A 23836-nucleotide genomic window follows, 5' to 3' on the forward strand; every position below is an offset into this window, starting at 1 on the left:
AGCTCGCACTGTAGTACTGTTATGAATAGCATGAAGTTCCTCCTGTCTATCTTGATCTGACATAACTGGCTAAAACCAATTGCTTTAAAACTGTACTTCTAAATCGCCTTTCATATGTTTGTTTATTTCTTTTCTACTCAGCTCTCTGTGGTAGCTATAGGAATTAACGTCTATAGGACATCAACTGTAGATATGCTCCTGAAGAAACTACTGGAAGATCAAAACTCATTCCCCAATTTTGAACCTTTGGCATATTGGCAAATACAGTTCAACAATATTGCTGCAGTCACTGTGTTTTTTGTCTGGATTAAGGTAACTCCAAGACATGCATCCTTACTCTAACATTAGAATGGAAGCATTTGAAATGTTCTGAATTTCGCGTGTTTATTTCAGTGAGTTCTGTCACGTTTCTCCTAAAATCGGTCATGGCAGGAAGTCAGAGCAGAAGGAAGACTTCTTGCAGATTAAAAACAAGGTTATAATTTTGTCAGTGGTTTAGACAGTCCTTGTTGAAATCTAGAGAATACAATCAGTGCTGCTTTGTCACAGCATCTATGTGAAGAAATGTTTTTATTATTCTTGAGTTGGTAAGTCAGTACTTCTTATTGGGTACTGCTTTTTCCCAGCCTGCTTTAACTGTGCCTGTTTTATGCATTGAAAATTTCAGAATCATTAGAAGAAGTAGTGTCAGTCCAATTCAGATCCAAACCAGCTACAACATATTAGTTAATCTCTCCATCTTACTGCCTCTTTTCTGATGCTCCTGCTCTTCATTTCCACACTCATTTAGTTGTCCTCCATATGTAAAAAGTTGCAGAGGAATATTTAGTTAATGAATTGTCTAATAGTAGAAAACTTAAGAAAAACGATGACTGAATTTCCACTCTACTCCAAATTGATCCTGATTTATCAAGCAAGCTAAGTGCTCTCCTTCTGCGTTACAAAACAAGGCTGCATGTAATTTTTACACCACAGTTTAAAAATTGAAGTGGCTCCTTGTAAGAAATAACAATTAATTGCATAATCACAGAATAATTTGGGTGGGAGGGGGCTTCAGGAGGTCTCCAGTCACCTGCTCAAAGCATGCTCAGCTCTGAGATCAAAGCAGGTTGCTCCTGGCTTCATCCAGTCAGGGTTCAACATTCTTGGCTTTTTATTACTTGACTTCTAAAATCTTCATTGAAAATATTAAAATTAAGGCTCATTGAAAATATTAAAATTAAGGCTTTTTTCCTCTGACCCTTCAGATAGGTAAGTAGACTTTTGGTAGCATCTCAGTAACACTGCTGTAAAAGTAGGGGAATGGAGGAGGGCAAGTGGACAGAATTTCCTTCACGTTTCAAGCGTCAGCGTGTTTGGGAGGCGATATATTTCTAGTTGTAGATTGAATGACTTTTTGTCTCCAATCGAATTCAGAAGGACACTTCCTGTGTAAAAGCCTGGAAGGCTCTTGTGGTAAAAAATAGTTGTCGTCTTTGTCTTCACAGTTATTTCTTTTTTCTTTTAACAGCTCTTCAAATTTGTGAACTTCAACAGAACGATGAGTCAGTTATCCACTACCATGTCTCGCTGTGTCAAAGATGTCATTGGCTTTGCTATTATGTTTTTTATTATTTTCTTAGCATATGCTCAGTTGGCCTATCTTGTCTTTGGCACTCAAATTGATGACTTCAGCACTTTCCAGGACTGCGTGTAAGTACAGTAATAAATGCAAAGAGATTGTCAGTACATTGGTAAAAGGATTTGGGTGCTTCATCAGAGACTAAACAAATCCTGTAACAGCCATCTAAACAGATAAGCTCTAGGAATCTCACTGTTGATGTAGCGCAGTAGCAATAACTTTTAGAGAGGCTCTTCTTTATATAAATTGTTTAAAAACTATCTCCAAAGCTAGGCTAAAAATAGAATGTAATTAAGTCAGTGAACTAAAAATGGCAGGTTTTAGCTGGCGGAAGGTTCTTACAGCAATTGGTCAGCAGCAGCAACCCTGTCTTCAGCAGCTGAGTGACTGTACAGCACCCTATAATGCTTGCTAAAACTTGTATGCATAATAATGCTGTTTTCCTGATTTTGTGTTTAATTGGTTGACTCACAAAGGGATTCTGTGTTTAACAGCCAACTAGTAACTTCCTAAGTATCTGGCCAAAAATGACGGGACTTAGTTGAGGCTTGTTAATCAGTTTTAATCAATTTTCCCTTAAACTGATTTCATGAACCATAGTCGGATTCAAAGTGAAGTAATTACCAGGTTGTTCTGTTACGGGCTTTATTTTATTTTATGTTACTTCCCCCGCCTTCCCCCCCTCACCCCCATACTGTGGTAGGATGGTGCAAAGTTTCCTGTTTAGAAGTGGAGGAACTTGAAATAGGCTGGTAGTGCTGCGAGCCTCTTTCAGCCTTGGCATTGTCCCGGCACCCTTGAGAGGGCGAAAGGTTGAGCTTATGTATATGTGAGAGGCAGAAGGGTTAGGGGAGGGACAAGGTCGGGTCTTAACGCTTCAAAATGGTAGTCGTTACTTTTCACTGCTTCCTGGTGCCCCCATCGTCAGTTGTGACCAAAAGCCAGGGTTAACTATCTTTAGTTCTCCTGAATGTGTTGTGGAGTTCAGTTATACTTAGAGGTGGGCATGAAGGTTTGACTGTTGCAATGCTTGATCAATATTAAAGCAGTGCAGATCTCTCTGCTGCCCATGAGCCAGACTCTTACACGAAAGCAGACTGAAAACTGCACAGCTCCAAAAGTGTTTTTCTCAATTCCTGGATGTGTTTTGTATTTTAAGATTTACTCAGTTCCGCATCATTTTGGGAGACTTTAACTTCACAGAGGTTGAAGAAGCTAATCGAATTTTGGGACCAGTTTATTTCACTACATTTGTGTTCTTTATGTTCTTCATTCTTTTGGTATGTACGCCTTTGTTTATGTGGGGTGGGACATTTGTTTTTAGGTAAATTGCTGTTTTTTGCATCTCGTGGTGGTGGTGGTTTTTTTTCTGCTACCTGGGGCTTATTTTGGTAATGGTACGTGTGCAGTACGCATGGGAGCCTAACCTTTGCCTGTCACTACTCTCTTTTATTTTTACTTCATTTAAAATACATTTGTAGTGTATGTTGCCACTCCCTTATAGTGCTTCATGTTGTTGTTTTTCATTATTATTATTACTGCTACTACCCAGATTTTTTTTTATTAGTATTTCTAAAGTCAAAACATTGACCTGCTTGTGAACAGCATGCACAGCAAGCCCATACCTTTTGGTGAAAAGTACCTGTGTGGCCAGTGGTTTCACAATTGCATAGTTTGTGCATGCAACACACAGCTTGTCTGTCGAAGAACCTAAGTCATCAGCTATGCAGCAACTTTCTGATGTGGAAGTTTCCCAGCAAAAAGGCCTCTCTGCTTTCCTCTTGCTTTTCCAGGGCAGAGTTGAGTCCTGTCTTTCTCTCCATAGTGCAAATGGAAGCTTAGCTTCCCGGTGCAGGATACCTAAGTATTTTTTGATGAACAGTATTTTGAGAGGCTCATTTTATCTGGGAGGCAGTTTGTGGACATGGTACTCTGCCAAATAAGTTCAAAGAGTGAATATATTGTTAGTGAGCATGGGGTGTGTGTGTGTGTGTGTGTGTATCCATTATTAATACTGCTATTGAATTTGTATTAGTCTTTTTAATGAGCTATATAATATGAAGAAGAGGGAGGAGACCTCCCTCCTAGATACCTAGGAGACCAAGTAAACTCATTTTTATGTCAATGCAAGTAAAGAGTCCCAATGTATTCTATCTGTACATCGCTCTCAGTTAGTTTGGTACTAACGTTACTAAACAGTAATCTCATCTCTAATGATATCACTAGAGTGACACTGCTGATGAGAACTAGAAATCCTCAGATTATTCCCCAAACTAGGTGTCTCTCAGGGCTTTGATAAGCTGGCAACTATTAAAATAGGCTTTAATTAACATTAAAATTGGGCATCAATCCTATGTCATCATAACTATAATGATAATGACCTCTTGTACCTAATTAGGCTTTTTTATTATTCTTTGGGAGGAGGAATAATGGAACTGGGATACTGTTTGTGCACGTGATAGGAGAAGACCTTATCTAGCTATTCACTAGTAATGAGTTGGAGAACCTTACATGTTCAGTGGGATGAAAAAAAAATCAATTGGCAAATAGTATATGGGTCACTCTAACCAAAAAGTACATGAAGCAGGTGTCAGACTTGCCCTGGAACACTTCACAAAATCGAGAGAAGTGGAGGCTAATGATCAGCAAAGGAGAAGTAACATTTTTTTTTTTTTTTTAATAAGGGGCAGCAGGAAAGTGCTAGTTAGATTGCGAAGGCACAGCAGATTATTCGAAAAAGTAACTACAGGTCATGTACTTATTAAGGTGTGCAGATCCTGCAGTCTGTGTAGACTGAAATGTTGATGTGGGCTCCTTAAAACCTATCTGAGACCTAGTAAAATAAAGCTAGAAAAGACGGGCCGGAAGCAGCATCCTTAGCTCTTACTGTTGGAAAGTTGAAAGCAAAATGGATATTAGTAAAGTTATCTCTTGTTTTTCCGATATTGGGCAAGAATGGATAAAGACAATGAAAAATTGTTTTTCTAAAAGCATTTTTTTTAATTCGTGAGGAAATACTGGTGCAGGAAATACTGCAGGAGAACGGCACATTCGATATGCCGATAACTTGAGTAATTCCTTTCTGACTTGAACATCTGGTTTGTAATTTAGTGGTGTTTGCTCCATGTTCAGCAGGACCCTTTCAGGATGACAGTGTAGGCCTAGTAAATTAAATGTTGGGCTCAGCGGTAGTAAGACTAATTTCTTTTCGTTTTCTCCTTTCGTCTGAGCAAGCAACCAAACTCTTGTCAGAATTTGTGGCACACATGCTAAGCAGCTGATTTTAACCCGTTTTCTTCATCTCTGGTCTGAACCACAAGCAGAGCTGTGACCAGATAAGAACTTTGTGTGTGCGCTGGTTACTACAGAATGAATAGTTAACTTGCATCCTCAGGCGTTTCTGTTGGTAATCCAGCTGTGTTGCTTAGATGAAGTCACAGTTGCTAAATGGAAAAGTTGGGCCTCGCAGGTAGAACAGTTTGCTGCTGCTGCTGTGTGTGGACACGAACTCTCCTTGGGATGTAATCTCCTAGTTATGTTCATAACCAGTAGTCTTGATTAAAAGTTTGGGTACTGCAGGTCGTCATATTTCAGTAGCTCAGGTGTTTGATGTTACTGCTAATTAAACAATCCACCATTTTCTCCTGGCCTCCTTTAAGAAAAAAATTAACATGCAGCAGGTCTGTATATGAAGGTCATGGGAGTAGTGGGGCTCAGGCTCATGGATTTTTTTTTTTTTTTACGTGGGCTTTTTATTTTTCTTATGAACAGAACATGTTTTTGGCCATTATCAATGATACATATTCCGAAGTCAAATCAGATATGGCACAGCAGAAGGCAGAAATGGAACTGTCGGACCTTATCAGAAAGGTAAAAGTCATGTTTTGTGTATCTCGTGTCTCGTTCCTCACATCTGAACTTATTCCATAAAATGCTGTATAAACTATACAAAGTAAAATTGACGACAGCTAATGAAAAGGTACACCTCTTAGTTAAAATAAATGAATCGGAGCTGAACATGAATTGAAAGTATGAAAACTTTGCATCACAACTCATTTTAGTCACTTTAAAACATAGCTTTGCATCAAAGGATCAGCCTACTGAATACCAAGATAAGATATGCCTACCTAGGTAGATATTGCAATATTAAACTGATGAAACTACACCACTATTTAGTTTGGTGACAGATTTCCGAATTACTTCTTACTTCGGTCAGTACCTCATTCTGTGCAATAAGATGAGTCAAGTCTTGGATTATGTGTTGGGAGCTCCCAAGGGCAGCTGCGAGTAAGATCATCTAATACACAGTTAAGAACTTGACCTGAATCCCAGGAAAAACACGTGCACCTGCTGGCTTGGGTACAGTGCTGTACCATGTGCAGAAATGTCTAAATGCATACTCAACATGACCAGTAATTCAGTATTTAGAACTTGGAGACTGGTTATTAAAACCAATTTAATTAAAACTACTTGATTAGGAAGTCATTCTTCAAACTGAAGAATCGGAGATATTCAAAATGACCACAATAAGTTGTATCTAGTTTGTCAGCATTATTTAATGCTGTCATTTAACTACTGTCAGGAACTGCCAAAGGTGTCTTTACTGGGACAGAACATTCCATTCCTGCTGATCTGTAATGCGAATTGAATGATGAAAACTTTACCTTTAGCTGCAAGGGTATTTATGTGTTGTTCATTTAAATACTGAAATAAAATATGTAACATATGGATAAACTGGAGAAAAAGATGGATTCTTGCACAACTTTTGGAATACACTGAATGGAAGTGTACACTAGTGGATTTTTGTACTCTTAAAAAAGGAAGTCATTAGAAATAAAGTGTTAATAAATAAAACATTAAAATTCTACTTTTTCTTCTAGGGCTACAACAAAGCCATGATCAAACTTAAATTGAAGAAAACTACTGTTGATGACATTTCAGAAAGCCTGAGGCAAGGTGGGGGGAAACTAAATTTTGATGAACTCCGACAGGATCTAAAAGGGTAAGGAAGCTGCTATTTCTTAATCTTGAATAGTGCCATCAGAGACTTGGGATGCAGAGACTTTGGTTCAAGTCTCTCTTGCCTCTGTGATGTGGCACAAGTATATGCTAATGCATAAAAAGTCGATACAGAAGAGTACTTTTTGTTTCTGTTGGCGAGTGGGAAACAAAGCATTTGCTTTTCCTGTGTCTGATGGGAGGTTCATGTAAGCAAAGAGATGTTTATAGGCAAACATTGTTTTCATATGGGTCTCTTGGCACTGCAAAAAGGAGAACTAAAAAAAAAAACTGTGGCATGGGAGTGAGAAAGGAAGGAGGAGAAAAACGTGAGATGAATGGCGTATCAGTTTGAGATGACAAAAAAGTCTTGGCTAACGAGCTCTGCTGAGCTGTGTGGCCCATGGACTCTGTACTGTGGCTGGTGTCACTGTCAAGAGGCAGTATCCCACGCTGGAGGAAGGCGTTGGTGCTTTGAGGACCACCCTCCTCAAGTTGCTGTATTGCTGGGAAGAGAGGGTTTGAGGAAGCAGAGGTCTAAGCCCTTTGAAGCATTAGTAATGTTTCTGTGAGAGCAGGAACTTGTGAAGGGGCAGAAGCCCAAGGAAAGGGGGAGAATTAAGGAGGTATAAAAGTGTTAGCTGGGAAGGAGCAGGGTGCAATCTAGGGGAACTGATGCTGGTAAGTATAGTAAAAGGGAAGATAAAGTAGAGGTGAGGGCTAAGCTCTTTGTTGTGGTCACTCTTTTGAATCCCTGGTGGGGAGAATTTCTAGGCAGTTCTGGATTCAGTTGTGTCTTTGGCTTGAGGATGAAATGTTTTCTTGGGACCGAATTGTTTTTCTAATACTTGAAGTTTGTTCAGTATCTGAAAAACTAAAAGTAAGGGATCTGTTTTTATGGCCTTTTCAGGAAGGGCCACACTGATGCAGAGATTGAAGCAATATTTACCAAATACGACCAGGATGGGGACCAGGAATTGACAGAGCACGAACATCAGCAGATGAGAGATGACCTGGAGAAAGAGAGGGTGAGCTCACCATTAGGAGTGCTACACCAACTACACTGTCAGCCAGTTTGCTCCTTGTGCTAGTTTGCTGCCCCTGAAGAATCCTCTTGTTTCACTTTACATTCGCTCTCATCCCTGGCTGCCTGAGCAGAACTGTAAAAAGGCAAGGGGAGGTCATGGAGGGCAGGCTGTCTTCAGCCTTGACACGCCCTGTCCCCTGTGTACAGATAAGTCTTTTATATCTTGTCTGTTTGTGGCTTGTGTTTCCATGAAGGAGGATCTCGATCTGGATAGGAGCTCTCTGCCACGTCCTCTGAGCAGCCGCAGCTTCCCCCGGAGCTTGGATGACTCTGAGGAGGACGAGGATGAAGACAGTGGACACAGTTCTAGGAGGAGGGGCAGCAGCTCTAGTGGGGTTTCCTACGAAGAGTTCCAAGTGTACGTTTATTCTTGTTGGGGAGTGTATTTGCGTGGTGGGTTTTTCTGTTGTGCGTTTTTTCTTTCAGATATTTAGAAGTCTCTCCTATAACTCTGAATGTTAGTCAAATTATTCAGAAAGTTACACGTTGCATTTTTAAGGTTCTCGAGTTGCTCTTTTTAATAGCTGTCAGGTAATACCTGCATCTGAATCTGAGGTACTTTAGAGAGGCTCAACACAAGAATCAGTATGAAAACCAAAAACCTCCTGTTTTTAAAACCTGGTCATTGAAAAGTCAGAGAAAACGGTCAGGTTAAAATAATGGCAGCAGACTGTTCTGCTTTTTCCATTACTAAAATCTTGAGGCTACTGTAGGTTCAGTGAGAACTTCAGTTATTGCTTTTAATTGATTGGTATTACTTGTGATTGTGTGTTTGGGGTTAAGTGAGAGATCTCCATAGGAATTAATTATACCAACAGTAACTGAATAAAGAAGATTGGTAACTAAAACCAATAAATTCTGAAGATGCTTCCAAATCAGGGGAAACAGAATAGAATATGTACTTTTTCTTCAATCTGCCTTTATCCCTGTGTTCTTTTCTTACTCTTATGTGCCTTTTCCCTTCGTAGACAGTAGAACTCATTTGTGTCAAGTCAGATGCCTGGCTTGAATTAAAATGCCATCTCGCCCTTACCCATTTACTCTGTGTTAATACGCTAGAATGACATTAACTTGGAAATGTCCGCAAAGCTGAAATGTGCACTTGTTCTCAGGCTTATGAGGCGGGTCGATCGCATGGAGCATTCTATTGGCAGTATTGTTTCCAAGATTGACGCTGTTATTGTAAAGCTTGAAGCAATGGAGAGGGCCAAACTGAAAAGAAGAGATGTGTTAGGGAGATTGTTGGATGGAGTGACGGAGGTAAGAAACCCCTATGCTGCTGTGTCTCATCACTTGCTGGTAACAACCTGCTTGGCTTGCTTATAGCTAGTGCTTTTCTTTTCTACTCCTCTGCTTAGAAGGATTGAGGGAGTTGTGGTAAAGATGAAGTGGGTGTTTTGGCAGTGGCCAGACAATTTCTCTTTTGTGTTAATGGAGAAGCGTGATCCAAGAGATTGGCATTAGAACCGGTCTTCTAGCAGGCCTGTGTCATGCTGAGGCAACAGCACAATTTATACCCCAAACAGGACGGCAGCAGTGTTCAGTAGTGGCTGAAGCCGCTCATTCGTCTCTTGCTGTGTCTTTGATGAACGTGAAGCTCTGTATGGACTAGTCTGGCAAAGTCCAGGTGATTCAGCATGGTGGGCTTGGACAGCTTATTCTGTTGCCAGGGAGAGCTGTACACCATGGTCTTTTCCCAGTTGATGCAGAACTTGTTGCACATGCACACAGTTAGGATCCTGTCTTCTCCGGATTTGCTTCCAGGGGTTGTATGTGGCCAGGTGGGAGCAAGTTGCTTCTCTCAGCAGTTATCTGTCCTCTTTTACCTCTCCTCCCACACCTCTTTCCTGAGGGCCCTTTGGCCAGATAAATTATTCCTCCAGACAGTCAGCCTTTTGAAGGGGCAAGGACAGCAGGAATGAGGCAGTTAGGAGTGGATGAGATGAATTGTCTTGGCGGGTTAGCTAGGTTGGTCTGGCAGCTGCTCTGTCACAGATAACGTGTCCCTTGTCCTTACTCCGTGTGCAGGCAACAATCCTGCTTGATCCTTGAACCGGGGCTGTCTTGCTGATGTGCTGTCTTGAGTACATCTTATATTTCTGGAGGTGGATTTAAATAATAGAAACTGTAATACAAAATGTGCTTCCATAAACGCAAGTGACCATCTGGGAGGTATGTTATTGGAAAGAAAACTATTTACTGCACTAGCTGTGATTCTCCACTAGAGTATGGAGAAGTTTGAGTGGTATTAGGGTTTCCTATATTTGTATGGTATTTTGATTAGCCTGTGGTTTGGAAACTGTGTATGTAGCTTGTATCTTTTATCTGTTCAGGATGAAAGACTGGGTCGAGACAATGAAATCCACAGGGAACAAATGGAGCGGCTTGTGCGAGAGGAGTTGGAGCGCTGGGAATCAGATGATACAGCATCCCAAATGAGCCATCGTTTGGGAACGCCACTTGGACTGAACGGCCAGCCTCGTTCGAGGAGCTCCCGACCGTCCTCCTCACAGTCAGATGGTATTGATGGAGGAGGAGGAGGAAATGGGGGGAATAACATCCATGTGTAAGATGAACGCTGTAGTTCATTCTGAATGTTTCGGGTCAGTATTAAGGCAGCAAATACTCAACTGTTTCCCATAGTGAGGTGATCACCCTGATCAAACCATTAAAGGAAAGCATGAGTGGTGGGTGAAAACAAATATTTTCTTTGTAAGGAATTTTCAAAACTACATAAGCCATGTGTCAGGTTAAAGCTTTCGGTAGTGAGATTGGTTGACCTTGGAAATGAACATCCAGGAGACAGAATGGAAATTAGGTGTGTCAAAATCTCTCTGCACAGAACTCTGTTTCTTTACATATGCTACAGGGAACAGTTTCTTGCAGGCAACAAACTATAGACAAAATTTGCAATAGGTACTTACTGTGGTCAGAACACTCCAACGAAGGAGCATGAGTTTTGTGCTTTCTATTGGAAAATACAGTTCTAAAATGCTAACTCTAAAGTAGATGGGTGCATTTGATTCTTTTCAAAAAGATGAAATTAATTTTTTATTTTTTACTCTGAATTTTTACATACTTGTCTGGAATCTTTCTTGGTGTATTTTGATCTTAATTTTAAATGCTCATTTTTTATTTGTTTTTTTTTTTGGAGAAATACTGTGTTTCTCTAAACAGAACCGTACTTTGCCTGTAAACCTGTAATCCTGTTACTCTGTAATAGAGACCATATGCAGTACATACCTTTTAGTATTTTAAAAGTAATGTTCATGAACTGCCTGTTCACCCAACTAATGTTATCAGTTAACTTTGTTGCACTGTGCCTATTTTTTAATGCCACATTTTCATGGTCTAAGTATACCTGAAATGAATATTCTGCACTTTATTAGATAAACACGATCACTTTGCAGAAAATATATTCCTTAAAAGCACGTGAGATTGAAAACCCCCTTCCTTGGGTGTGAGGGGAAAGGGGGCAACGAAAAGTTGCTGACAGTTAGAAAAATCCAATCAAGTGTTCAGTGAAATACTAATCATTTGTCTTGCGTATTTAGCCTGTTTTTACATTTTACAGATCTGCTTTTAACATTATTAGATACATTTCTACATATGCTTTTTTTTCCTGGGGTGCAACACTGATTCCTTTTGGCAAGTTGTTTTTTATATAACCACTGATTTTCAGTATTTCCTGTCCCGTGTTTTCTGAGACTGTGGAAGACTTTTTGTGTTTGGAAGGAGATGCAACACTGAAAATATGTAGGGTTCCTATAGAAAGCATAGTATTTATAGTTCTGTGTAGCAGCATGTTTTGATAGGTGGCACATTGGTTTGGGAGGGAGGTTGTCAGTTGTTTGTTTGTTTGCTTGTTTGTTTCCCTTGAAGATGGCAGTCTTGTATCAACGATTTACAGTTGGTTTAAATAAAAATGGAAAGTTACATAATCAAACGCACACCTTAGCTATTAGTAGAGAACATAGAGAAAAATGCCTGTTTAACAAGGTATAAATAGCATTAGTGTTCTATGTTGGTGCTTCTTGTTCTGCACAGTAATTGTTTCCAGAAGTTCACATGTCTCATTCTTCTGGTGGTATTACTTAGGCGAAGTTGCATATATTCTTGTAGCAGCATTGCCTGGACTTACAATGACTCAGAATATTTTCCCTCTAATTAGAGCGCTTGAACTTGATCAAGCTAAGTAGATTTCATAACGCCTTTTCCTTTATGTAAGTTTACAAGAAGCCAAATGTACAGAAACTTTCTTAATGCAAGATGGAGCAGAAGGAAGTTTGATGTGGAGACTAGAATTTCCTAGCGGGCTGTGGATCAAGAATAGAACAAAGCGGGAAGACAAATAATGATTCTTGTGAAGGTTTTTCTTTGTTCTCTTCCCCCGCTTCTTTTTGGCCTGCAATCGGATGAAATTCTAAGACTTTTACAAAACAGACCGTTGCTATCCCAAAACAGCGAGCAACACAATGGTTAGCATGTTTGTGTGAAATGAGACGCTCGGACTAAGCTCTCTTTTGCCTTGACTGGAAGTTTCTGGACTTTAGAAGCCTTCTTGAGTAAAGCTTTGCTTTGTTAAACTAGTGTTTCTGATTAAAAATAAAAAATCACTAGGCCTACACAAGGCCAGCTGGTGCGCAAGGAAACAGAAAATATAATTCAAATGAATTTACAATATACAAAATCTTGTCTTTGTATTCATATCCCAGATGTGTAGCATGTTGGCAATGTCATGATTTACAGTTTAAACTTTGAGGCATGCTAACAAATTATGCTTGTGTAACATGTAATGGATGTTGGGTTTATAGCGTCAACGACTACCTAAATGCCAGGGTAGTATTTAAATAGACTGTGTACTTAAAATTAGTAGCTTTGTTCAAATGACCCAGCTTTGAGCTTTCTAGCGTTCAGCTGAAATGCTACTAAGAAAGCCTTGTGTTAAGTTTCATGCCTGTGGCCTTTAAAGCATGTGGCACACTGCTGCTGGGGTTTATGGCAGGAGGAATCCGGGAGTGCGGAGAGGAAGTGGTGTAGCAGTTATTTGCTGGGGAGGCAGGACCGCCTTGGGAAAAAAGCAAAACAAAACCTATCAGTATGGTTTTAAATACATTTCCTGTAAAAATGTATCTTTCGGGCACGTAAACTGAGTCACGCAGCTCTTCTTCCTTTATAGTATCTGTTATTACGAAAACCAAAATGTTTGCTTTCATAGCTGTATTTGTTCAGGTATATTTCTGTAACGCGTCGTTACTTAATAACAAACTTCATCTTGAAGTGCTATAAGTTTTCATGGGGTACCCGTGTGTGCTGACAATGGGCCTTGCAGTAAATGCATGGCAACTTGACAAATGTTTTGAACATTTTTATTACGGTTTACTTTCCAATTTTAGATTTTCTAATATTGTTTGTCGCTTATTATTAAGGTAAGGTTGTTTGCATAGTAAAGAATGTAAAGTCTTTGATCTTCTTAGGAAGCTGTTAATTATGCAAGTTTTCTACAATGATCAAGAATTTATTGGTCTGTAAAACCAAGCACTTTACTTCCTAATAAACATTTTATATAAAGTATAAAACCAACATTGTGCAATACACTTGGATTATTTAACATGAAATATTAGGAATCCCACGTCTTATTTAGGTGTGTTCTTTCCCTCCTGTTATATCCTATTCTAAAAATAAATAATAACGTAAAAAGGGAACGAGCAGAGAGGACTGGGCTGATCTACTGCTTCACTCTCCAAAGAGAAAAGGTCTCGTTAGGCTCACTTAGTGTTTTTTCCGAACCAATGAATTAGGGAGAGAACAAGAGTCTTCCCTAATTCACTTCAAGTGCCTTTTTTGACACTTTATTTTGTATTTTTGTATAACTACACAGATTTATCTTCTGCTCTTGCAGCTATCCTCTCCCACTGCTAATAATGCTCTCCTGTTAGTACCTCAGAGCTGATGTTTAAGTTAACATCTCTACCCTTTTCTCTCTTTCTCTTGGTCTTCCCTTTGATCTGAAGGATCCTGCAGCAGTAGTCTTTGGAGGATTCTGTGGCCCTTGGAAATCCCAGGCTCAAATATAAATCCAGCAGTTCTGTCTAGACAGCAGATAATAGGTAGCTGTCTCTCTAACACAGACGTAAAACAAAAATAATGAAAATGGAATGCTAAATTTGAACCGTCACAGTCTTTAATGAACTATATACATACTGAATTTAAATATTAAACCTTTAGTAAGTGTGCTCTAAAAGCCACAGCCTGCAGTAGGTGGCAGGCTTTTTTTGTTTTATTTAATACTGTGGGTATGCTAATGTTGACTTAGGAAAATTTCTTCAGGAAGTGCAGTTGGAGATAGGCAATTTTAAGGAAAACGAGTGTCATGGAAATGAGTCACATAATTCTTCCACCTTCCCCAGGCAGTCGCTTTGGATGCCTTGCATATTCTTCTCCAGTACATCTAAACAGGAAACATTTACAGAAAAAGAAAAAAAAAAGAAGTCTGCAAGTGATGGTTATCATTTGTATATTTAGGCAGTACTGGGGTTTTTTTTGTTCCCGTTCTGTATGGAATATCCCGTGCAAGCAAATGGATGAGCAATTGGAGGTAGAGGAGTCCTTCTCTAGACACCGATTCCCCAAGCATTTCTCCAGAAGGAGTTGTAGGCTGTCTGCCCCCTCTCCGCTGCTCATTCCTGCCTGACCCTGTCTAGAGTTTGTGTGGCTGCGCAGCCCACTGGGGCAACAGGGAGCCCCCTCGGAAACACAAGTGATGGATGGCTGGGGGGGCCAGAATCAGCACTGTTCTCAGGTGTGAAGCCAGAGCCTAACACTTCAGAGACATCAAGTATATCATGTCAATCTCTTCTGAATTGAACTGCCGAAATTTTGACGCTCACAAATGGTTTTTCCCTTTCTGCAGATAAATTTAATTCAGAACTACAGTTGCTTTATGTTTTGCTAAATCTTTTAGCAAAGAAAAATTCTCTTTAATGTTCCACGTTGCAAAAGACCTGTGTGGTGTATAGTTGGTTTGTTTTTCATATGCATCGTTTTTCTTTTCCGTTTTTTAGTCTGGGTAGTGCAGACCATGCCCTGTTTTCACCGGAAAGGCCCTGTGGATGGCTGGAGAAAAATCGGTTCTCAGCTGTTAGCAAACAAATGATGAAGTTTTTACTAATCCATGAGGAATGGAAGAAAACATTACTGGTATGTAAGCCTTCAATAAGAGTTTGATTTGTGCTCTTTGAGTCTTTCAGAAAAGATGCAATGTGATTATTTTGAAAGAAAACGAATGTTTTGCAAAACAAGTCAGTTCTCTGCAAAGGAGAAATGCAAAAGCGATGTAAAAATTTTTTCCTTTTGCGCCTTCTTAAGGAATAGCAGCTTGGGTTCTGACGTATTTTCAGGAACTTATTAGGAGTGCAGTAAAAGGCTTCTAAATAGGACGTTGATTTTTGAAATTGTCTGTGTACCTCCTTTGCAGTAATGGTCCTTCCAAGTGTTAAGCACTGATTATGCAAAATAGGTACAGAAAGGCACTTAATGATTACGGTGGGAGACTGAAATTCAAGAGTCATCTCTCTTGCGTCTATGTTGCCTCATAGTTACCTCAAGTTACTGCACAAATTCAGACAGTCCCATATTGGTTCAAAGGGCCGTTATAAACAAGCTGGCACTGAAGAGCTAGTAACAGTAATACAGCAATGGGGTTGGAAGAACGTTTTGTTCAGACTGGAGATGCTTGGCAACTCCTCCCTGTCTGTTTTACTTCTACTTTAAGGAATATTTAGGGAGACTGAAACTCTGCATCACTGGCGGCCAAGAGCCGTCGTTAGATGCACTGAACGCAGCAGACCTGTACCTTTCTGTTAGGCCTGAATTGGACTTAGTCTAAGAGCAGCCAAGTGTTCAGTTATTTCAGAGAAGCCGATGGGGTACTAGTGGAGAGCAAGAAGTTCGGAGACTCAGGCAGCATATTGAGCCTGTGCTGCCAGCAAGAAATTCTTAATAATAATTGCAGACTTAACCTGTAAAAGGACTCTGATGCTGGCAACTTGCCCCAGTTACGCTTGTAACATTTTTGTCAAAAGTTTAGGTGGGTAAATTCATTAATTTGCAAAGCCTTGAAATGAATAGAAAAAGATTAAGAGATAATTCAAGGACAGACCGAAAGCTCATTAAAAGACTATTCACACAAAACAAACAACAAGAACATTAAAATGTTATGGAGCTAGAATTTGGTAAAATGCTGTTCGGATTCTGGGACTTGTATTCTTGAAAAGATCCTTCCATTGAGATGAGTTTAGCTTTGTTTTCAGATGAGTCACATTTAAGGTATTTTTAAAATATTCTAGCAGTGCCCTGACTGGCAGAAATGCCCACTTGTGTTAAGTGGCATTTTGCTAACTAGGCTGCTACTTTTCACTGTTGCTGGGAGTGTGGTAATGAAAAGTTTTCCAAGAAACACTCAAAGTAAAAATGCTCCTTTCCTCAGGATTTAAACATTGCATTCATCAGCATTTAAATTTGAAATTAGTAGTTCATTCCATTTCTGAGGTAAGCACGCATTTCTACTGTTTTCTAGTTACTCAAAGATGTTTTTAGAGCTGCTACGCCTCAATGCCATGTTATTCCTTTCTACCCCAACTCTATGTTTGGAATATTAAAAACACAAAAACAAAAAACACTCTGCAGACTGACAGCTACACCTGAAATATTGACTTCACTGTCCCCAGAATTACAGGTGGTTGTGTGTTGGGAGATGAGACTGAGACAAACCTGAAGATCAAGGAAAACAACACCTGGGAAATAGTACAGAAGACCTTCTGTACCATTCAAATCATTAGTCGCCAGAGGCCACTCTTGCAGCCACCAGAGGAATATAGCTCTCAGATTAGCTCTGCCCCCCCCCCTCCATCTTTATACTCCTTTGACAACATGCGGTTGTGAGCTGGTACTGTGCACATGTGCTTTCTGAACCATCTTCTTGACCTGGCCGTACACAAAAGGAGAAAGTCCTGGATCTGACAGTCTCTCAATTGAAGTAGGTTTTGATATATCACGATAGTCAGACTGTATAGAAAACGCATGTGGTTGTTCTAGTTTTAAAACTGTTATATGTTAATGAGCTTTAAACAATATTACTGTGTTTGGGTAGTTAGTCTTGCTAAGCTGCATAAATACCAAGAGGGGAAAGATTCCTTTAGGAGGAATTCTTTTCCCAGTGTCACCAATTTTATCACAGTAATGCATACCAAGGAGTGATGTGGACTTGATTTAGGCACGTTTTTAGAAACTTGAAGACGGAAAATTTGCCTAAAATTTCTGACACTTCTCCCCTTTCTGTAAACTAAGGAGCAAGTTGCCTGTAAAAGCTCGATCCTTGAAGTTCCCTTTTGAAAAAATACCATGGTCATTGTGACAGCCCCGAAGAAAGCAGGGAAGGAACACATGCCTGAATCATACACTTCTCTTGGTAAGAAATTCCCTTTTCTTTCAATGTTCAGTCATGTTAGAGTTGTGTAATAAATGCCATTTGGGTTTCCTGAAAAGATGTTCTTTGTCATTTAATACAGTTAGCAAAAGAAGCAGATTTGGCAGTGGTTTTAACTGGCTAGCTGGGTGTTTATCAATTAATGCCTAGCAAGCAGTAAAAGGGAGACTCTGACTGGGAGAGGAAATGCATTTATGTTAGGTTTAGAAATCTTTTCCCTTTTTTGGATAGCTAGCAGTGAGATGAATGTACGTTCTGTAGGACAAAAGGAGAACTCCTTAAGAAAAGGAGTGAAATGTTTAGATTGAAAGAAGTTGTTTGTGTCCATAAGAACCATAATCATACAAACAAATACATAGTAGATTATTTAGAGAATAAAGATCTGTGGCACTTGGAGGATCCAACAGGATGACTCAAGGAATCATTCTTGGCACTGCTAATACTTACATTATCAGAAGATTGCACTGTCTCATGCTGTGCTGTACTGTTTGTATGAAAATACATAAACACTGCGAGAGTGATTCCAACTTCATGGAACGTTAAAGAGATAACAAGTTCATATCTCATTTACTAGTTAATATCAGAAAAAAATTGGCTTTTTTTTTTCAAATTAAATAAGGGTCTCTTTTAAAAGATTTATTCTAATAAAATGTGTAGAAAACCTAGCACTTACTGTTAGCCTATAGCGAGGAATAGAGAAATATTTTATCCAGGAAAGAAAAGACTGAATACTCGTAACGTTTACTAGCAACTCAGTGAAAATCTGCTAACAGAAAACATGCAGTCACAAATCCAAAGAAGGGATTGTTTCAAGAGGTTTGAGATGCCTTAGACTGATGTCAGTGCAGTATCCAAAAGTAATTGTCATTATTGTTACCTAAGACCCCTGTCTGCAGTCGTACAGAACAGGGTATAGCATCCTAATGATTTGACTCTGTGCCTACTAGATCAACGGAAATATAATCAACTCCTTACAGGAAGCAGGTAGTAATCCCATAATATCAGAGAGGGAGAGAATAATTGCAATGTTGTATTATTTAAAGTAGAAAGTTAGTTAGGACAGCTTCTCTTCTCTTTGGAGTGAAACAGTCTGCTTAGACACTATGACTCAAGACCCTACTGGGTTATGGAGACGAAGACTATTTCTCTCAAAATATGAAAGAAAAGCATGAGACTAGAGAAACGTGATTTTTTTCCATAGGTCAGATTCGGCAATAGTGATAAGTTTGGTATTCCACAGCAGGAATGTAGTCAAAAAATGGGGTCAGTCACTCATAGAAAACAGTTGGGTGTGTGAACATATTTTGACCTGCCTACTCCTGGGTTCGTTAGCTAGCAGGGTTAATCAGTATGTCTGATGTCTTCTTTTACTTTAATTTTCTTATTATTTCAATTCCATGTTATGTCTTTATCCATTTGGATAATGATGATTTTCAGTAGTACAGCAACACTTCAGAAATTGCACAGCCTCGTCAATAAGGTTGTGAATTGCTTTCATTGAAGACCTATGTTTGTGTAAAATACCAGAGACTACAGAAGCAGTAACCACGCCTGAGAATCAAACGTTAAGTTTTCTCCCGCACTGGGCTGCTTTGCATTTTTTGATATGGTCTTTCCGGAGTACTTACAGGCATCAGCTTTGCGGTGTAGCGTGTGTGACAGCATAGTCAGACATTATTCCAACTAATATTCTAAACGCTACTCCAAATTTCCAAGGGGCTACGCTGAATTGCTTTAAATGTGTTAGAAATACTTTTTTCAAGTAGGCTAATTATTTGTTACGTCAAAGACACAGGGGAGGAAACTGAAAAATCTTCAAACACTCACAATCATAAAGACAAAGCAAATATTTATGAGGAGATTAGCAGCACTCACCACATTTTGTCCAGTTGCCGTTGCTAGAGCCATCGAACGAGCTGCGCAGGCAATTAGGATGAGAGTCATCATGGTGAGGAACGCTCCAACTGTTGGCTTGAAACCTGCAAAATAAACAAGTTGTCAGTCAATCTTTCACCAGACAGAGCTTTCTTGTTTGGGTGGCAATGCTGTATGTTGTTAGCTGTTGTTTATGCTCAAAAAAATTCTTTCCAATTGAAATTCATGTTCTGGACCTGTCAACACACAAAAGTGACTTCCTATGTTCAGAATCGCTTGGGATTTCTAATTTCCTTCTCCTGTAACAGTGGAGATTTGTTACAAACGGAAATGAGATTGTGGGAGTATAGATGAATATTTTGAGATGCTATAGACAATGGCTTTGTAGCTGCCTGTCTGGTGTTTTGCTCATTTGCTCAAAATTCTGCTAATCGTTAGATTTACACTCTGGAGGGATCAAGTTGGCAGCAACTTTAAAGTTTATAGTTTGGGTTTTTTTGCCATCTGCGACAGCAGTGGTTACTGGTCAACTCCTAAGATTCCAGCTCCCCGACTCTGCAGGGGCCCTGGATATTCGCAGCGTAAGGTGACACCCCCATTGGAAACATATTGTCTTTGGAGGACTAGCATACTTGAAGTTTTAAAAATCAGTTTACTTCTCTTGTGTGTTCTGCCTGTCTACATTCCAGCTCGTTCATTTTATTTCCCATTTGTGATTTTAGCATCTGGACCAGTTGCTCCTTATCTGTTTAATATTTAAAATGACAGTGACTAAAACTCACAACATATCTTTCTAATTGGTTTTGTAAGCTAACTCTTGACAATTCTATCATTTCTCCCTACAGTTTTCCTACTCCGTATTGTTCCGTTTCAGAGACAGCTTTTTCTGCCTCCTTCCAGGTGACTGGTTCCTTATTCTGTAAGTAATCCTGTAGATTTTATATGATTGGTTTGTAGTCTCTCTGGGATGATGCATCTTAATGCAATCATCAACACAATTATATACAATCTTTTTTTATTATGATTTATGTTTGTTAGCTGATATCAATTAGTAACTCTATTGACATTAATAGAGGTACGTGAATTTATCTTAAATCAAGACGCGCTCCAAAAATTATTCCACAAGTTAACATATAATAATAAAAATATTCCCTGGGAGGGTGCCTAAACATAATAGGAAAGCAGGGATTTTCCAATTTTGTTTATAATCAGCTTTTCTGTAAACTGTTGCTTTTCCCTGAGCCATTTAAAGCCCTAGGGGCTTTTACACTCTGCTTTCTCCATTGTCAGGCTTTGCTCTTCCAGTCACAGAATACACAGAAATCCAGATGTAAAAAGTGACTGTGGCACGTTTACTCTATGAAAGCAAGGCTATGAAATCCACATTGCTGACAGAAGCATAGCAATAGGCCTGTGGCTTATATCTATTACATACACAGTAAGAACTGGCAACATCTGATGCTGGGATTTCAACTTTGTTGAGACAGGGGAGAGGTAGGGAGCATGTCTCAAGGATTCAGTCAGTCCCTGCCTCCAGTCCTACAATGCTTGGGATTTCTACAGACAAGCGTCCTAACATCATAATTACTGTTAAATAGAATGCAGTAATTCACATCTGTCCCAGAACTTAATGCTGATGTTTGCTAGACCTGAAGAAAGATGACAGATAGAACAACAACAACAAAAACAAAAATTTAAAAAATAAAGCAATAGGCAGTGTTTTCCATAGGCAAAGAATAACCTACATAAGTATTTTTTTTCTGTGACACAATGTTCAATGGCGGTAATGTCCTTCATACACCGATTGGTAGTCAGAAAGAATAAAGCACTGACACTAAATAACAAATAAAAGTCACAAATTTGGTGAGCAGGTTTTTTAGTTCCTGAGGCAAGAGGATATTTCAGTGGGACACAGTACAGTAGAATAAAATAAAAGAGGTAACTGTACTGGTAATAATGAAAAGATTATTTATCTTATGGTAAACTTGCACCTCTTCCTGACTAAAACCAGGCAGGAGCTACCTAACTAGCTCTGTATAGAGCTAGCCATGTAGCTAGCTCCGTTCAGGTTTGGCTTCAGAGTAACACGCATTGCTCAGGCTCTAAATGCCTTGTGGAAGGGGTTGTCTGTGTGCCTGCTCCACAGGTATGGGTCCCTCAATGCCTCCCACAAGACCCCAATTAAACATGTGCTTCTTTCCTCACAGGTGGTGAATACATGGCCGATGAAGTTCTTACCAGCATACAAGGCAAGAAAGAAGATGCAACTTTTCCTGCAGCCCAAAGAAGCCAGTCACTAGTAGCAACTTCATCAGCCAAACAGGTAAGTTGGTAGGAAGAACTTCGGAGTGTCTTTGGCAGTTGTGAAATCTTTGCTTGAGCTGACACAATTTAGAAAGCCTATGAACAGTGTGAAAAATAACATGCTCAATCTCGGAGCCTTTTCCAGTGCAACTCTCAGGCCTTTTACAAGTACAATTTGAAAAGTCAATAGTGTAATTTCTTTGTAGTCCAACTACATGCAAATGTTTTACGGATTCAATTAAAGGAGTCGCTTGTTAACATCGTTTTGGAAAACAAGGTAACAATTCTTAAAACGTAGCTTATTTTCTGTAGCGCCTAGCGTTCTGCTTACTTATCAACAGATTAGAAAAGAAGTTAAAATGCTTCAGAAACAAACCTTATTAAAATAGTTACTTGAAGGCCATTCAAATTTTCCCACTGCCAGGTTTATTAGCCAGGTTTTTGTATACCAGTGGAGTCACTTTTTATTCCAGCAAAAATTGCTCCAACAGTTATTCCCACTAAAGTTATTTAAGTACCTAAAGAAATAAGAAATAGGTGTTTTACTAAAGATAAAATCTTGTTGAAAGCTATAATAAGCACAATATAAGACAATAAAAAAAATAATGAAAAAATAATAAAAATGGGTTCATGAAACTCAAGAATTTTTCAATCTAGGAGGTTAATTAGTAGCATAATAGTGTAATTTCTCTTTTTTTAATGGTAAGAAGATTTCTGTATCGTTCCTCAAATCACTCTTCAGTCAGCTTTCTGGTGATTTCTATAGTCAGTAAAGGCTGCTTGTATCTATTCAAGTATTTGTAATTAGGATAAAATGCCTTCAAAATGGTAACTCACCTCCCTTTATTTCAGGGGGAAAAATAATACTATACAGGATGTATTATTATCAACTTTGTTTTCTAGGTGGGTAATAATTAAAACTTTCCTAAATTATAAGAACTAAAATTGATAACTGAGTCTGAATTTATACACAGCAAAAAACATAGGCTACATCCCACTCAGTCCTTCATTAAGTTTGCTAATGTGTTCTAGTTCAAATGTAGATTGTTCAGAAATATATCCAGACTTCATGTATTGGTTTCAGGGTAATGGGAAATCAAGTAGATCTTTGGTTATTTGTATAATTGTTGTAGTTATTTTTAAACTGCATTTTATTTCCTAACTAGTGGATACTAGTGACTTAAGATTTGTCACTGGCCTGTTGCGTGTTAAAGGATCTCAAATAATATGTGTTTCCTTCTTTTGCTGCTACCAAAAGATAGGTCTTTTTTTTTTTTTTTTAACCTTTTTTCTCTTCTTAATAAATAAGCATGGAGCTTTTTCAAGCTTCTCTGAAGGCATATCACAACCTAAATTAAATGTGTTTTTTTCCTTTTTTTTCCCTCCTTTCTAAGTTGTCAAAGTTGTCAATGGTTTTTGTAAAATATGGACACTTGACTTGGACAATACATGCTAACACTGACTTAACAGCTGCATTTCGGGGTAGTGTATTTTTTATCTTTTGCAAATGCTATCAGGGATGACTAAGGCTATTGACGCCTTCTGAGGACTACTGGACAAGACCAGATCCCTAATGAATCTGATGATAATTCTCTGTTAAGAATTGTCTATCGAATTTATGACCTTTAATCTCTTAGTAGGTGCTGAAGTGACACCTATTGTTTAAGCACTATTTGGCATGTGACAGAAGCGAGACTCTGCTAGAAGCCTTACTATATTGCATCCAACTTTATCAGCTCATAACTTGTCAAAAAGTACTTAAAAATTCACTTGATAAGAACTAGTTTTCCATTTAAAAAATCTTAATTGGTGTTGGATTTCCTTCCTGTAATTAGTTATTACTTTGACAGTAGGACCTTAGTCAACCAGTTCGTCTATAATATGTCAAAAAGAAATTGTTTTCCAAGCAGCACTGGGGCAGCACACTTGGAAGCATTAGCTGTACCCAGCCAGTTTATAATATCTGTTCCTGCCTGTTATGTAGAAAGAACATCAGGTGCTTGTTAATTACAGAATTCATGGCTGAGAAATTACAGCAATTGATCAAAATGATGTTTAAACTGTAATGTAGCCAATGAACAACAAGAACGCTCGTACATCAGCAGGTGGAAACAAGAGGCGCACATCAAAGACATGTATATTAGGGAAAAAACACCTCCCACTCCCTCCTTTGTTTTCTGAGGAGGATCAGGGGTGGTTTGAAAAAAACCCTGCTGTTCAGAAATCATATGTTTTTAAATGATACATTACAGCCAATGGACTGTTCATTACAGAGAACTATGATGTTGCTGGAATTGGAAAAATAAAACTTTCATGTTGTAGTTTAACTGTTTTAAGGTTGATTAGATGACAGATTTAAAAGAAAAATATTCAACCGTATTGAATAATTTCACATAAAACCCATAGTCTTTCAAAGTTTCCGAGGTTCCAGATAAAATCAATTATTGTTAAATATAAGCAAACA

The 23836-nt window shown here is 38.9% G+C and overlaps 1 protein-coding gene across 4 annotated transcripts in view; it reads left to right on the plus strand.

Moving 5' to 3' along the window:
• The window catches only part of PKD2 (polycystin 2, transient receptor potential cation channel), a 42858-nt gene that overhangs the window by 14726 nt on the left and 4296 nt on the right, over positions 1 to 23836 (plus strand). For 3 of the 4 annotated variants that reach the window (XR_011140803.1, XR_011140805.1, XR_011140804.1), the window contains exons 7-19: positions 142 to 312; positions 1511 to 1692; positions 2781 to 2901; positions 5393 to 5491; positions 6502 to 6623; positions 7530 to 7647; positions 7901 to 8064; positions 8819 to 8966; positions 10040 to 10226; positions 14771 to 14906; positions 17055 to 17175; positions 19914 to 19987; positions 21276 to 21391. Coding sequence is in view for 1 of the 4 variants with exons in the window: in XM_068941473.1 (XP_068797574.1) it covers positions 142 to 312; positions 1511 to 1692; positions 2781 to 2901; positions 5393 to 5491; positions 6502 to 6623; positions 7530 to 7647; positions 7901 to 8064; positions 8819 to 8966; positions 10040 to 10276 (1362 nt within the window). In the remaining 3 variants the exon portion in view is untranslated. Of the gene's footprint in view, positions 1 to 141; positions 313 to 1510; positions 1693 to 2780; positions 2902 to 5392; positions 5492 to 6501; positions 6624 to 7529; positions 7648 to 7900; positions 8065 to 8818; positions 8967 to 10039; positions 13284 to 14770; positions 14907 to 17054; positions 17176 to 19913; positions 19988 to 21275; positions 21392 to 23836 lie in introns of those variants that run through there. The other variant, XM_068941473.1, reaches the window with a different exon arrangement.

Source organism: Struthio camelus, chromosome 4 (assembly GCF_040807025.1).
Source record: "Struthio camelus isolate bStrCam1 chromosome 4, bStrCam1.hap1, whole genome shotgun sequence".
Taxonomy (NCBI): Eukaryota; Metazoa; Chordata; class Aves; order Struthioniformes; family Struthionidae; genus Struthio; species Struthio camelus.